Source organism: Ceratotherium simum, chromosome 19 (assembly GCF_057802395.1).
Source record: "Ceratotherium simum simum isolate JZ-2026a chromosome 19, ASM5780239v1, whole genome shotgun sequence".
Taxonomy (NCBI): domain Eukaryota; kingdom Metazoa; phylum Chordata; class Mammalia; order Perissodactyla; family Rhinocerotidae; genus Ceratotherium; species Ceratotherium simum.
In genome coordinates this window covers 45,322,705-45,336,643 of record NC_141918.1, presented here as the reverse complement: position 1 = coordinate 45,336,643, position 13,939 = coordinate 45,322,705, and the positions used below count along the sequence as shown (strand labels likewise).

At 39.4% G+C, this 13,939-nt stretch overlaps 1 protein-coding gene across 3 annotated transcripts in view; it reads right to left on the bottom strand.

The window, feature by feature from the left end:
- TPD52L1 (TPD52 like 1) overlaps positions 1-13,939 on the bottom strand; it is a 103,502-nt gene that overhangs the window by 35,516 nt on the left and 54,047 nt on the right. For all 3 annotated transcript variants that reach the window (XM_087444051.1, XM_014781202.2, XM_087444052.1), the window contains exon 2: positions 1,118-1,233. In XM_087444051.1, the coding sequence (XP_087300177.1) occupies positions 1,118-1,233 (116 nt within the window). The remainder of the gene's footprint in view (positions 1-1,117; positions 1,234-13,939) is intronic.

The window sequence follows — 13,939 nt, the reverse complement described above, 5'->3', positions numbered from 1 at the left end:
ACAGACAGACGCAGCCAAAGAACCGGCTATTTGACTTGAGACACTGTGCTCACTGAAATCATTTCTGCTGCATCAGAGGAACAAGCTGCTCTTTTATTTTATAATGAAGTTATTTTAGGGTGTGCCTTGTGAAAGCACTGGAAAAGTCTTCCATATTAGCATGAGCTGTCATAAATACATACTATCAGAACATTAGAGCTTGAAGAGTCTGGAGCAGACAAAGTGGGGTGAGAGTCAGGTGGAGCGCAAAGTGTGTCCCCCGCCTGCAGAAGGGGCCAGAGAGCAGGGGGAAGCCTGGCTTCCAGCTGGACCAGGAGCTTCCTGCCCTCTGAGCCAGGGATTCGGAATGGGGAGGAATGCAGGCCTCTTCCCCTTTTGCTCTACTGCTTATCCTACTTGAAAAGCTCCTTTCTCCAGCCCTTTCCTCCTACAGTGTAAAGGCTCCTTAGCTAAGTGTTTGAAGGTTAGCGAGTGCTGCAAGGAAAGGCTTGAACAGAGTCGTATTCATGGTGAGCCAGGCACGCTTCTTCCCTGTAGCGCCAGATGCCCCCAGCAGCCACGCAAGATCTAAGGAAGCCTAAACTCAGCATAGCTTTCCCCGCTACCCTCAGAGCTTTATTCTTCTGCAAAAGAGTACACAACTTAACAAATTTCGTTGCTTCTATGACTGACTTTTCATTACAAAAATAAGTCATTGCAAAGTACTTGTCGGACTAAGTTGGTAACCTAACACAAGAACTGCTCTTAAAAAGGAGCTTGCACCTGCACCAAGGTCTTGAAGGAATTCCATCAGGTTTGTAAGTGATTTATTGTTCCCACAGGATTGGGATACTAAAAAGAATAAGCAGTGCATACGTACAACTATCACTGTTGCTTGAAGCAGCATAAACATTCGTTTTACTACTGTAACCAACAGGTAATGGACATTACATTTACCACTAGCATTACAATTAGCATTACAAAAATACCCTGGAAAAATGAGTCATCTTTCAATATATCATTTATTAAATTTCATTAAATGAAAGACAACATAATTGTAATATGGGATTACACCCAACTAATAATAACTTTCAAGATCCAGAAATAGAAACAGCAACAAGAAGATTACCAAACATACCTGAATTAATTCTGCCTTTAACTCTTCTTTTTCCTGCTCAGAGAGCATGCTAGAGAAGTCGGCACTGGCTACTGCATCTTCGTCTCTTCCCTGCAATGGTTCAGTCTCCAGCAAACCTTTAGACAAGATTGATAAAATATAATGCAATTTAAAAGATGAATTGAGCAAACTTCTATTTCTACAGTCTGGAGGGCTAGATACATTGACTGACCCTCCCACTGACACACAAGGAAAAATTTCAGGGAAAAAACCTTTCTAAATGCGTAATGAGCTGCCAAGAAAGTAAAGAATGCTAAGAAGCCAAAAAACTACGTGACAGTCGAAAGTTAGAGATGTAAACCAAACAAGTTTTCGTTAGTTCTCCATTTGCCACCCAGATGGATTCCAGCTTCAGTTTTCACTGCCCCACGAGTGCAGGGGACAGAGGACAAAGCCCAGGGCCACCCAAGGAGAGGAGTTTAAGGTGAGACCCCCACATAAACCTGTGTCCCCACAGGGCTACACCCTGAGACTAAGGCGCACTGGAAATAAAGACCTCCACTCCCCACAGGGGTCTGCAAGGCAAATCGCCTGTCTGATACTCAGCCCTGAATGGACAGACAAAAAGAGCCTCCCCCAAGAATTCACAACCCTGAGTGTGACCACCTGTGAGCTTGCAACTTGAATGTGCACTACCTAGGTGGTCCAAACAACCTCGAGATCAGAGAGTTAAGACTTTTTTCCACTTCGGATGTGGAAATATGTGGATATGGAACCCGGAGCAGCTGCAGCTGTGAGGAACCATCGCGAACAAACTGATTCTGGCATTGGGAAAACGGGAACAGCCTGGGTTCTTGATGACCTCATTGTGCCACAGACTGACCCCAGAACATTACAACGTCTAACTTGTTATGTGAGAGAAATGTCTTATGATTAAAAAAATAAAGATGTTTCCTAGTGGAGCCCCTCGGCATCTGGACAACTCAAATGCATATGTTCTCTGGAGGACCTAGGAAACAGGCTTCCACATACATGGAAGCTTCATTTACGATATGAGTCAGTCATGACAGAGCTGGCATTTATACATCTGTGGAGAAATGAAGGTCTTTTAATTAATTGTCCTGGAATGAATAGTTATCCACATAGAAAAAATAAAATTGGAAACCTTCACACCATTCACAGAGATTAAACATTTTAGATGACGATATAGGAATTTATATTTATGAACCTCTGGGTGGGAAGGGATTTCTTTAAAAAGATACAAACAAGGGCAAATCATGAAAGAAAGGATAGGTAAGACTAAGAATGTCTCTTTGTCAAACACATTATATGGAAAATGAAAAGACAAGCCACTAATTGGAAGAAGACATCTCCCACATGTATAAACAGCAAAAGATTAGTTGCCAGAATAAACAGAATTCCTACAAACCAATTTAAGAAATGCAAATAACCCAGTAGAAACATGGGCCAAAAGACTCGAACAGATTTGTCATAGCGAGAAATCACAAATGGTTAATAAACCCAAGAAACATGCTCAATCTCATTAATGTTCAGAAAAATACAAATTAAATCATTTCATACCAAATGGATTAGCAGAAAGTTAACAGTCTGACATTACTGAATGTTGATGACTATGTGGAGGATGGAAACTCTCATGCGCTGCTGGCAAGAACATAAATAGACACAGACAACTTGAAAAGTAACTTAACATCATCTAGTAAAGTTGAACATGAACACACCCTACAATCCAGCAATTCCTCATCTATGTATACACCTGAGACACTCATATGTGAGCATCTGAGGTCATTAAATAAGAATTTTCATGGTAGCAAAAAACTGTAAGTCACGCAGAAGTCCAGAAACAGGGGAACACATAAGTATATCATGGGGCATTTACACCAAGACGACTTGACAACAGTGAGATGAGTGAATCATAGCTACATGCGCTACATGGCTGAAACGGGGAAACAAGATATTGAGTGAAAAACACAGCTTGCAGAAAAATAATAAAGTATAATTCCATTTATGTGAAGTCCAAAAACATGCAAAACTAAATAAAATATTGTTTACGAATACAATTATAAAGAAAAGCAAAGCTATGGTAAAAAACTAGGGACCATGATTTTCTCTCGGGGGGAGGAGATGGGAATGGGGACCCTACAGGGGATCTCTATAGGGTTAATGATAATGCTCCTTTTCTGGGACACTGAATTTCTGTGTATGGGTATTTTGTGCACTTTTAACTTATTTTGTAAATATTGTTTTCAATGTTTATTATTATTTGATAAAACAATTAAAAACAGATTTTGTCTAAAGTCAAAAGAGAAAGGTAAATAATTATCTACAAACTCAGAACATTCTAGGTAAAGAAAGTAAAAATATGGCCCAATCTGCAAAGTTCTTCTCAAGCTGGCCCCACTCTTGAGTCCCCTGTGCCCACATTTTTTTGTCTGAATCAACAGTGGACCAGCTGCACCTTGTGTCACTACTGATACACCAACACACATCAGTGAATATGGCATCTTGCTGATCCAAGTTCATCAGATCCTAGTCCAATATACTTACTCCATGGACCAGTTGCAACACTACATAATTTTCTTTTCCATGAATAATAGCTGTACATTGTGGAAGACAGTAAAATAAAATTATCCATTATAAATTAAAATTACTATTAATCACACTACCCAGAAACAATTATCATTTTGGTTCATCCTTTCTGGTATTTCTTCTATGCACAGGTATACATTTTCTTGTATATATTAATATGCATTTACTGTTGTGAATTTAATTTTCTTATTCAATAGGATATAATGAATATCCTTTATGCCTAAAAAACACATCTACATTTATATATTTTTGATAGCTGTACAGTATTTTGCCTCATGTATGATTGTTAATTTATCCTGTTTACTGGGAAGCTGCAGTGAACATCACTTAGCCAAGTCATTAGGCAAAATCTTGATGATTTCCTATACAGTGGATTACACAGTCAAGGGCAGGGACATTTTGAAACCTTCTGCCTAATTAGCCCCCAGAAAGGCTGAGCCAGTTTTTTTTTTTTTTTTGGTGAGGAGATCAGCCCTGTGCTAACATCCGCCGATCCTCCTCTTTTTTTGCTGAGGAAGACGGCCCTGGGCTAACATCTGTGCCCATCTTCCTCCACTTTATATGGGACGCCGCCACAGCATGGCTTGCCAAGCAGTGCGTCGGTGCGCGCGCGGGATCCGAACCAGCGAACCCCGGGCCGCCGCAGCGGAGCGCGCGCACTTAACCGCTTGCGCCACCGGGCCGGCCCCAGGCTGAGCCAGTTTTATGCAAACATCAGCAACCTATGAGAATATCTCTAGACTCTCAGTACAACAATGCTAAGTAGGTCATTTAAAGGGGAAAAAAACACTGTCATTTATTTCTACTATTTGTCAAATATTTGACAAATGTTTGTCAAATAATACGTCAAATATTTCTAATATTTATGTTTACATGTGGTGACGTATTTTTAGTCAATGTTCTAGCATAACTGTCTAAATCAGGAATCAGCAGCAATTCCAGGCACAGGTTTAGGAGATGGGCCCAGAAGGTACGCTGCCCCCTGTCCTGGGGGTTAGGGAAGAGCCGTGGTAGGAACCTGGAAGATACTCAGGTCTTCTTCCCAACTCAGCCTGGCCCTGGAACTTAATGGATATTGCTCAAACTTAGCTACAACCCAAATTCTCAATCTTCTCCTCTCTTGACAGTATGAGAGGACATGAGCCAGGGAACAGACAATAGTTCCAGGTACTTAGACTTTTCAAGACCTCAAACATCTTTAGTATCTCCCTACATTCTAGGAAGAAAAGAAAATTTGAAATCCATTTTAATTGAATATTAAGTGAATTGGGAAATTTCTAGTGAATTTAGAGAAAGACAGACCCCCATATCCAGCAGGTAGCTTCTGCTTTCCAGGGGGGAGGTACCTAAACTTGATAAAGTGGGATATTCTGCACCGGCCTTCAGCTCTGACCTGTCACACATGCCAATCCTCAGAGACATCATGAATCTTTCTGTCTCACTCCCAGAAAGCAGCCATTCAGGGAATCTGCTCAGAGGCCAGGGCGCTGGTTAGTTCAGGTCTAAGTAGACCAGTTACCTTCTTCAGAGTTGTCTCTGAGATTAAATGCCAGGTCACCATCTTCTTTTTCTACTTAGGCATCTATTTCCCTGCTGCATCCTCTTCCCATGGGTGTTCTCTAAGTTATACAGTTGAGCACAGAGTGCCATGTAAACACAAATAAAATGAAAACAGGCCTGCTGTTTCAGCAGAATATGCTCGACTCACTGATCTAGAGAAGCAGCAATCAAATTATGAGGTCAAAGGATCATCCCAGAATCAAGGAGTAGGTGAAAAGAGGAGCTGGATGAAAAAGTGATTAACCAGTGAAATTGAGTCAGAACCAGGAAAACAAAAAAAAGCAAATGGTAAGAGACACCAAATGACAGATGATAACGTGAGAAGGGTATGAAATGAGTATAAAATGACCCAGTTACTATGGAAGCAGATACTATAAAAGCTTAAAAACATATTTGCAATGAAAGCAATTATTAGTGGGCAAAACTGCTCAAAGAAGCACAATTTTTAGCAGGTACCAGTATACTATGAGCCAATTTCATGAATTTGGTACTCTTTTCCAAATGTGCAAACTATGCCTCCTTGTCCGGCACAGAAGAAAGAGCACTACAACGAGGTTCAGGAGATGTGGAACTCCACCTGTCTGTGGGTTGCCACTAACTAGCAGAGTACACTTGACCTCAACTATCTCATCTGTAAAATGGATGCCTTATAATGAATTGTTGTTAAGATTAAATGGTGTTCAATCAGGTAAGATACATGGAAATGTTATAAAAATTTTTAATTTCCATACAAACACAGCAGCATATTGGTGAAATTGGGGGTAATAGCTTTTAAAAACTATTAATAGCTTTTAAAAAATATTAATGTGCTATATTCTCTTTTGCTTCCCCAAGAATATAGTATTTTCCTAGCTGGTCTAAGGCATCCATCTGTCTGAGGGGGCACAGAGGAGCAAAAGAAACACAAAGAAAAGATTAATATTTAGATTTTTGGCATTTACAATTGGATTTGCCAGAAAGACAATAGCTTTGCAAAATAGGCAATTTTCTTAGAAGGGGATTTTCTCCATATCTTTATTTCCTTCTCTGTATATCAGAAGCCAAGCTCAGGACTTCCAGGCCAGGAAGTTCCCCATCCTGTGTGCAGGAAAGGACACAGTGCATTAGGATTTACCAAGGATGTATGTGCCTCCCTCTATCCCTGGGAGATGGTGGGAAGAAGGAAGGGAGAAAGGAGGAGAGAGAAACTGAGAGACGTGTATGTTCAGTCTTTCCCTTTGGGCTTTGGCCCACAAAGATTTACAGAGGAACCTGCTGGAGATTCTGTTTGCCCCTCCAGACCCACTCTCTCTCCTTCTCCACTCTGCTCTGTGCCCTGGGAGATGGACCTAAGGATTACATCAACATGATTCCCTTATCCTTCTGCTTCTTCTCCCCACTGGCCATGGGGAGCCCCAGCGGGATCCTGGAGGGCAGAAGAAAGGGGTAGGGACTGCCTCCCTCCCTGCCAGGCTGTACTGTGCAGGTGCAGCTTTCCACTCCAAGACCACAGCTCCTATGAGGTAGTCCTCTTCCACAGCTCTGCTCTTGTCAAGTGCCTAGAACCCCACCCTCTCCTCCAGCCTAGAGATTGTATTGACTGCCTGCTGCCATTGTTCTGAGAAGTTTCAACATCCTCTATTGCTTTCTCTCAACTTTTCCTATCTTTCTAACTGTCCCCTCATTAAACTCTCTTGAATCAGGCACCCCTTCTGAGCATGCCATCCACTTGCTTCTTTCCTGTACCCTGACTGCTACAGGAAGCACCGCCCCCCACCCACCCCCAATCTCCTTTTCAGGCTCTAGAAAAAAATATCTTTCAGGATCTCCCACACCAACCTGGGGCACAGCCACATCCCTGTGAACTGGGCAGGTGCTGGGTGGTTGGGCAGATGGGGCCCTGGTGTTTAGTTCCCCACCTCACTCTTGTGTAGTCAATTAGCCATGTGTGGGATCCAGAACTCCCCACAGTACTTAGGGAGAAACTTGCCACGTTGGGGAGGGGTTGGCACCTGACTGGCCCAGAGAATCTGCCACCAATGAGAGCCAAGGTAAGGGTGAAATCTTGGAAGGGAACTGGGCCCAAACCCAGCTGAGGAAGAAAGACGAGTAATCTCTGCAGAAAATGTCGGCATCAGAGGACATCATGGTCCCAGCTGCCTGAAGAGCCAGCAGAGAAGACAAGGCACTGCATGGGCCCTTCCTGCTTTCATATACCAGGCACTCCCTTAGCCGGGATGTGGGAAAGGGGAGTTGAAAAAGGAAAAATCTGAGCTAGAGCATAATTTTACTGAAGAAGTGAATATTATTTAAAGGGGCTTTAAAAATTATTGCATTGGAATGTAGTAAACCTATTTTTCTTCCCTACTACCCAAAGCCTAAGGGCTCATACCCAGATCAGGTATAGGTTTAAAAAAAAACATGGAGCACATGTACGTACACCAAGATGTAGTATGAATAAATTTTGTGACGCTGCTATAGTATTTTGTTCCTAAAGATAGCCATTTTACTTTCATTTACATGTAATAAAATGTACAGACTTATTTTAATAAAGGTGTTAACACCTTTATTAAAGGTGTTTTATATCTTTAATTTAGATACAGATCCACGGGTCTGACTCTGATGCAGGAATTGTGCTTCTCCACTCGCCAGGTGACATCACTGGGAAGCAAATAGCTCTTAGTACTTGTCAAATGCTACCATATGCTTTCACTAAACCTACAATTGGCCAGTGGTGATTCATTTAAGTCCCACATGCAGGGCTGAATGACACAACAAATGGAACCAGATTCAACTGAAAAGTCACTGTGGGCCAGTTCCAGCCTTACTGATGGGGACCCTTACTCACGGGGTCTGCGTTCAGGGTCTGGCTCAGTCCCAAGTTGTTGGGCTCTAACTTAGGCTAATCTGACTCCAAAACCTATGTCCTTCCCTGTCTTACAACCATTTGAAGAATAGCAAACAAAATGTTGGCAAGTACAAAGCAAGAGATGAACTTTGGATTAAAGCGCCTCCTTCAACCTTGAAATGAAATCACCCATTGGCGTCAACATCCTTTTCATGCATCCTGTCAGGCATGCCAATGGATTAGTATTGGCTTCATGCACATGACTGAAACAGTACAGACGGCTATCAGTTAAAATGATTATGAACTATGATTTCAGATGAGTGACCATATCCTGCATTGTTGGCAAATATATAAAGGTTACAGAATTTCCTTTAAAAAGCAAAATAATCTTGCATGTATATGTGTGTGCACCATATTAAGGAATTAACAGATAAATCTGGCTGTGTAACCAAGCAAAGAAAGAAAAGGGTATATTTCAAAAAGAATACAAAATTATCCTAGGATTTAATAGAAGAAAGAAAGTGATAAAACAGTCTAAATGAAAACTTACCATGTTTTAAATAATAAATTTAAGACCATAATATTTATTACTTAATTGTATTTTCTTCATGATGTTTGGTAAAAATAACCTCAGGCATTCTTTTATCATAAAACTTCAAAATATCTCCATTTATTCACTAAGGGAAAAAGTATTGAGCTAATCTCATTACTGTTGGATTTATGATTATCTTTAAGTGCACAAAAAACTAATACGTGTTCATTCAAGGAGGTTGGAAATTAAAGATATAAAACAAGTTTATTTATTAGAATCCTTTCTGCACATTTACTAAACCTACCACAAAAACCTAAATATTTCTTTTTTTTTTTTTTTAATTTTTTGTTTATTGCAGTAACATTGGTTTATAACATTGTAAAAATTTCAGGTGTACATCATTGTACCTCTATTTCTGCATAGATTACATCATGTTCACCACCAAAATACTAATTACAACCCATCACCACACACATGTACCGAATTATCCCTTTCACCCTCCTCCCTCCCCCCTTCCCCTCTGGTAACCACCAATCCAATCTCTGTCCCTATGTGTTTGTTTATTGTTGTTATTATCTACTACTTACTGAAGGAAATCATACGATATTTGACCTTCTCCCTCTGACTTATTTCACTTTGCGTCATGCCCTCAATGTCCATCCATGTTGTCACAAATGGCTGGATTTCATCGTTTCTTATGGCTGAGTAGTATTCCATTGTGTATATATACCACAGCTTTTTTATCCATTCGTCCCTTGATGGGCACTTAGGTTGCTTCCAAGTCTTGGCTATTGTGAATAAGGCTGCAATGAACACAGGGGTGCATGTACCTTTGCAAATTGGTGTTTTCAAGTTCTTTGGATAAATACCCAACAGTGGAATAGCTGGATCATATGGTAGTTCTATCGTTGATTTTTGAGGAATCTCCATACTGTTTTCCATAGTGGCTGCACCAGTTTGCACTCCCACCAGCAGTGTATGAGAGTTCCCTTCTCTCCACAACCTCTCCAACACATGTTGTTTCCTGTCTTGTTAATTATAGCCATTCTGACGGGCGTGAGGTGATATCTCATTGTAGTTTTGACTTGCATTTCCCTGATAGTTAGTGATTTTGAACATCTTTTCATGTGTCTGTTGGCCATCTGTATATCTTCTTTGGAGAAATGTCTGTTCAGGTCTTTTGCCCATTTTTTAATTGGGTTGGTAGTTTTTTTGTTGTTGAGATGCATGAGTTCTTTATATATTTTGGAGATTAAGCCCTTATCAGATGTATGGTTTGCAAATATCTTCTCCCAATTGTTAGGTTGTCTTTTCGTTTTGTTGATGGTTTCCTTTGCTGTGCAGAAGCTTTTTAGTTTGATGTAGTCCCATTTGTTTATTTTTTCTATTGTTTCTCTTGCCCGGTCAGATGTGGTGTTTGAAAAGATGTTGCTAAGACTGATGTCGAAGAGCGTACTGCCTATGTTTTCTTCTAGAACTTTCACAGTTTCAGGTCTTACATTCAAGTCTTTAATCCATTTGGAGTTAATTTTTGTGTATGGTGTAAGGTAAGAGTCTACTTTCATTTTTTTGCATATGGCTATCCAGTTTTCCCAACACCATTTGTTGAAGAGACTTTCTTTTCCCCATTGTATGTTCTTGGCTCCTTTGTCAAACATTAGCTGTCCATAGATGTGTGGGTTTATTTCTGGGCTTTCGATTCTATTCCATTGATCTGTGTGTCTGTTTTTGTGCCAGTACCATGCTGTTTTGGTTACTATAGCTTTGTAGTATATTTTGAAATCAGGGAGTGTGATACCTCCAGCTTTGTTCTTTTTTCTCAGGATTCCTTTAGCTATTCGGGGTCTTTTGTTGTTCCATATAAATTTTAGGATTCTTTGTTCTATTTCTGTGAAAAATGTTGTTGGAACTTTGATAGGGATTGCATTGAATCTATAGATGGCTTTAGGAAGTATGGACATCTTAACTATGTTAATTCTTCCAATCCAAGAGCACGGAATATCTTTCCATTTCTTTGTGTCTTCTTCAATTTCTTTCAGAAATGTTTTATAGTTTTCGTGTACAGATCTTTCACCTCTTTGGTTAAGTTTATTCCTAGGTATTTTATTCTTTTTGTTGCAATTGTAAATGGGATGGTATTCTTAATTTCTCTTTCTGCTACTTCGTTGTTAGTGTACAGAAATGCAACTGATTTTTGTATGTTGATTTTGTATCCTGCAACTTTCCCATATTCGTTTATTACTTCTAAAAGTTTTCTGGTGGATTCTTTAGGGTTTTCTATATATAAAATCATGTCATCTGCAAATAGTGACAGTTTCACTTCTTCCTTTCCAATTTGGATCCCTTTTATTTCTTTCTCTTGCCTGATTGCTCTGGCTAGGACTTCCAATACTATGTTAAATAGGAGTGGTGAGAGTGGGCATCCTTGTCTGGTTCCTGTTCTTAGAGGGATAGCTTTCAGTTTTTCACCATTGAGGATGATATTAGCTGTGGGTTTCTCATATATGGTCTTTATTATGTTGAGGTACTTTCCTTCTATACCCATTTTATTCAGAGTTTTTATCATAAATGGATGCTGGATCTTGTCAAATGCTTTCTCTGCATCTATTGAGATGATCATGTGATTTTTGTTCTTCATTTTATTAATGTGGTGTATTACGTTGATTGATTTGCGAATATTAAACCATCCCTGCATACCTGGAATAAATCCCACTTGATCATGGTGTATAATCTTTTTAACGTATTGTTGTATGCGATTTGCTAGTATTTTGTTGAGGATTTTCGCATCGATGTTCATCAGTGATATTGGCCTGTAATTTTCTTTTTGTGTTGTCCTTGTCTGGTTTTGGTATCAGGGTAATGTCAGCTTCGTAGAATGAGTTAGGAGCTTCCCCCTCCTCAATTTTTGGAAGAGTTTGAGAAGGATAGGTATTAAGTCTTCTTTGAATGTTTGGTAGAATTCACCAGGGAAGCCGTCTGGTCCTGGACTTTTATTTTTGGGGAGGTTTTTGATTACTGTTTCGATCTCCTTACTGGTGATTGGTCTATTCAAATTCTCTACTTCTTCTTGATCCAGTTTTGGAAGATTGTATGATTCTAAGAATTTATCCATTTCTTCCAGATTGTCAAATTGGTTGGCATATAGTTTTTCATAGTATTCTCTTATAATCTTTTGTATTTCTGAGGTGTCTGTTGTAACCTCTCCTCTTTCATTTCTGATTTTACTTATTTGTGCCTTCTCTCTTTTTCTTGGTGAGTCTAGCTAAAGGTTTGTCTATTTTCTTGATCTTTTCAAAGAACCAGCTCTTGGTTTTATTAATTTTTTCTATTGTTTTTTTGGTCTCTATTTCATTTATTTCTGCTCTGATTTTTATTATTTCCCTTCTTCTACTGATTTTGGGCTTTGTTTGTTCTTCTTTTTCCAGTTCCTTTACGTGCATTGTTAGATTGTTTATTTGAGATTTTTCTTGTTTGTTGAGATAGGCCTGTATTGCTATAAACTTCCCTCTTAGAACCGCTTTGCTGTATCCCATAAATTCTGGTATGTCGTATTTTCATTTTCATTTGTCTCCAGGTATTTTTTGATTTCTTCTTTGATTTCTTCATTAACCCAGTCGTTGTTCAGTAGCATTTTGTTTAATCTCCATGTATTTGTGGCTTTTCTGATTTTCTTCCTATAGTTGATTTCTAGTTTCATGCCTTTGTGGTCAGAAAAGATGCTTGGTATTATTTCAATCTTCTTAAATTTATGGAGACTTGTTTTGTGGCCTAATATGTGATCAATCCTGGAGAACGTTCCATGTGCATTTGAAAAGAACGTGTATTCTTCGGTTTTTGGATGGAATGCTCTGTATATATCTACTAGGTCCATCTGTTCTAGTGTGTCGTTTAAGGCCAATGTTTCCTTATTGATCTTCTGTTTGGATGATCTATCCGTTGGTGTAAGTGGAGTGTTAAAGTCCCCTACTATTATTGTGTTACTGTCTATTTCTGTTTTTATGTCTGTTAATAATTGCTTTATATATTTAGGTGCACCTACATTGGGTGCGTAGATATTTACAAGTGTTATATCCTCTTGTTGGATTGTCTCCTTGATCATTATGTAATGCCCTTCTTTGTCTCGTTTTACAGTTTTTGTTTTAAAGTCTATTTTGTCTGATATGAGTACTGCTACCCCAGCTTTCTTTTCATTGCCATTTGCGTGGAGTATCTTTTTCCATCCCTTCACTTTCAGTTTGTGAGTGTCTTTAGGTCTGAAGTGTGTCTCTTGTATGCAGCATATATATGGGTCTTGTTTTTTATCCAGTCAGCCACCCTATGCCTTTTAATTGGAGCATTTAGTCCATTGACGTTTAAAGTAGCTATTGATAAGTATGTACTTACTGCCATTTTTTAACTTTTTTTTTTTTTTCCTCAGTGTTTTAGTAGTCCTTCTCTGTTCCTTTCTTCTTCTATACAGGATTGATGGTCACTTTAGTTTGACCTCTGTCTGAAAGCTGTACTCTTTAACTACCCTCCTCCCTCCCTTTATGTTTTTGATATCATATCCAACCTCTTTTTGTGCATTTGTATCCATTACGTTCTAATCGTGGAAATAGATAATTTTTCCTATTTGTGGTCTTCTCTTTTCCCCTTAAATCAGTCCCTTTAACATTTCTTGTAACACTGGTTTCTTGGTGACAAACTCCTTTAATTTTTGCTTATCTGGGAAAATTTTGATCTCTCCTTCCATTTTGAACGATAACCTTGCTGGGTAGGGTATTCTTGGCTGTAAGTTTTTTCCTTTTAGCACTTTAAATATATCATGCCATTCTCTTCTAGCCTGTAAGGTTTCTGCTGAGAAGTCAGCTGATAGCCTTATGGGGTTTCCTTTGTATGTAACTTGACATTCTCTTGCGGCTTTTAGGATTCTCTCTTTATCTTTAATTCTGGACATTCTGATTATGATGTGTCTTGGTGTGGGCCTCTTTGGGTTTATCTTGTTTGGGGCTCTCTGTGCCTCCTGTACCTGGATGTCTGTTTCCTTCCTTAGGTTAGGGAAGTTTTCATCTATTATTTCTTGAAATAGATTCTCTGCCCCCTTGTCTCGCTCTTCTCCTTCCGGGACACCTATAACACGGATGTTAGTGCGCTTGATGTTGTCCCAGAGGTCCCTTAGACTGTCCTCACTCTTTTTTATTCTTTTCTCTTTTACCTGTTCACCTTGGGTAATTTCTTCTAGTCTTTCTTCCAGCTCACAGATCCGTTCTTCTGTATCCTCTACTCTGCTTTTGAGTCCCTCTAATGAGTTTTTCATTTCCAGTATTGTATTCTTCAT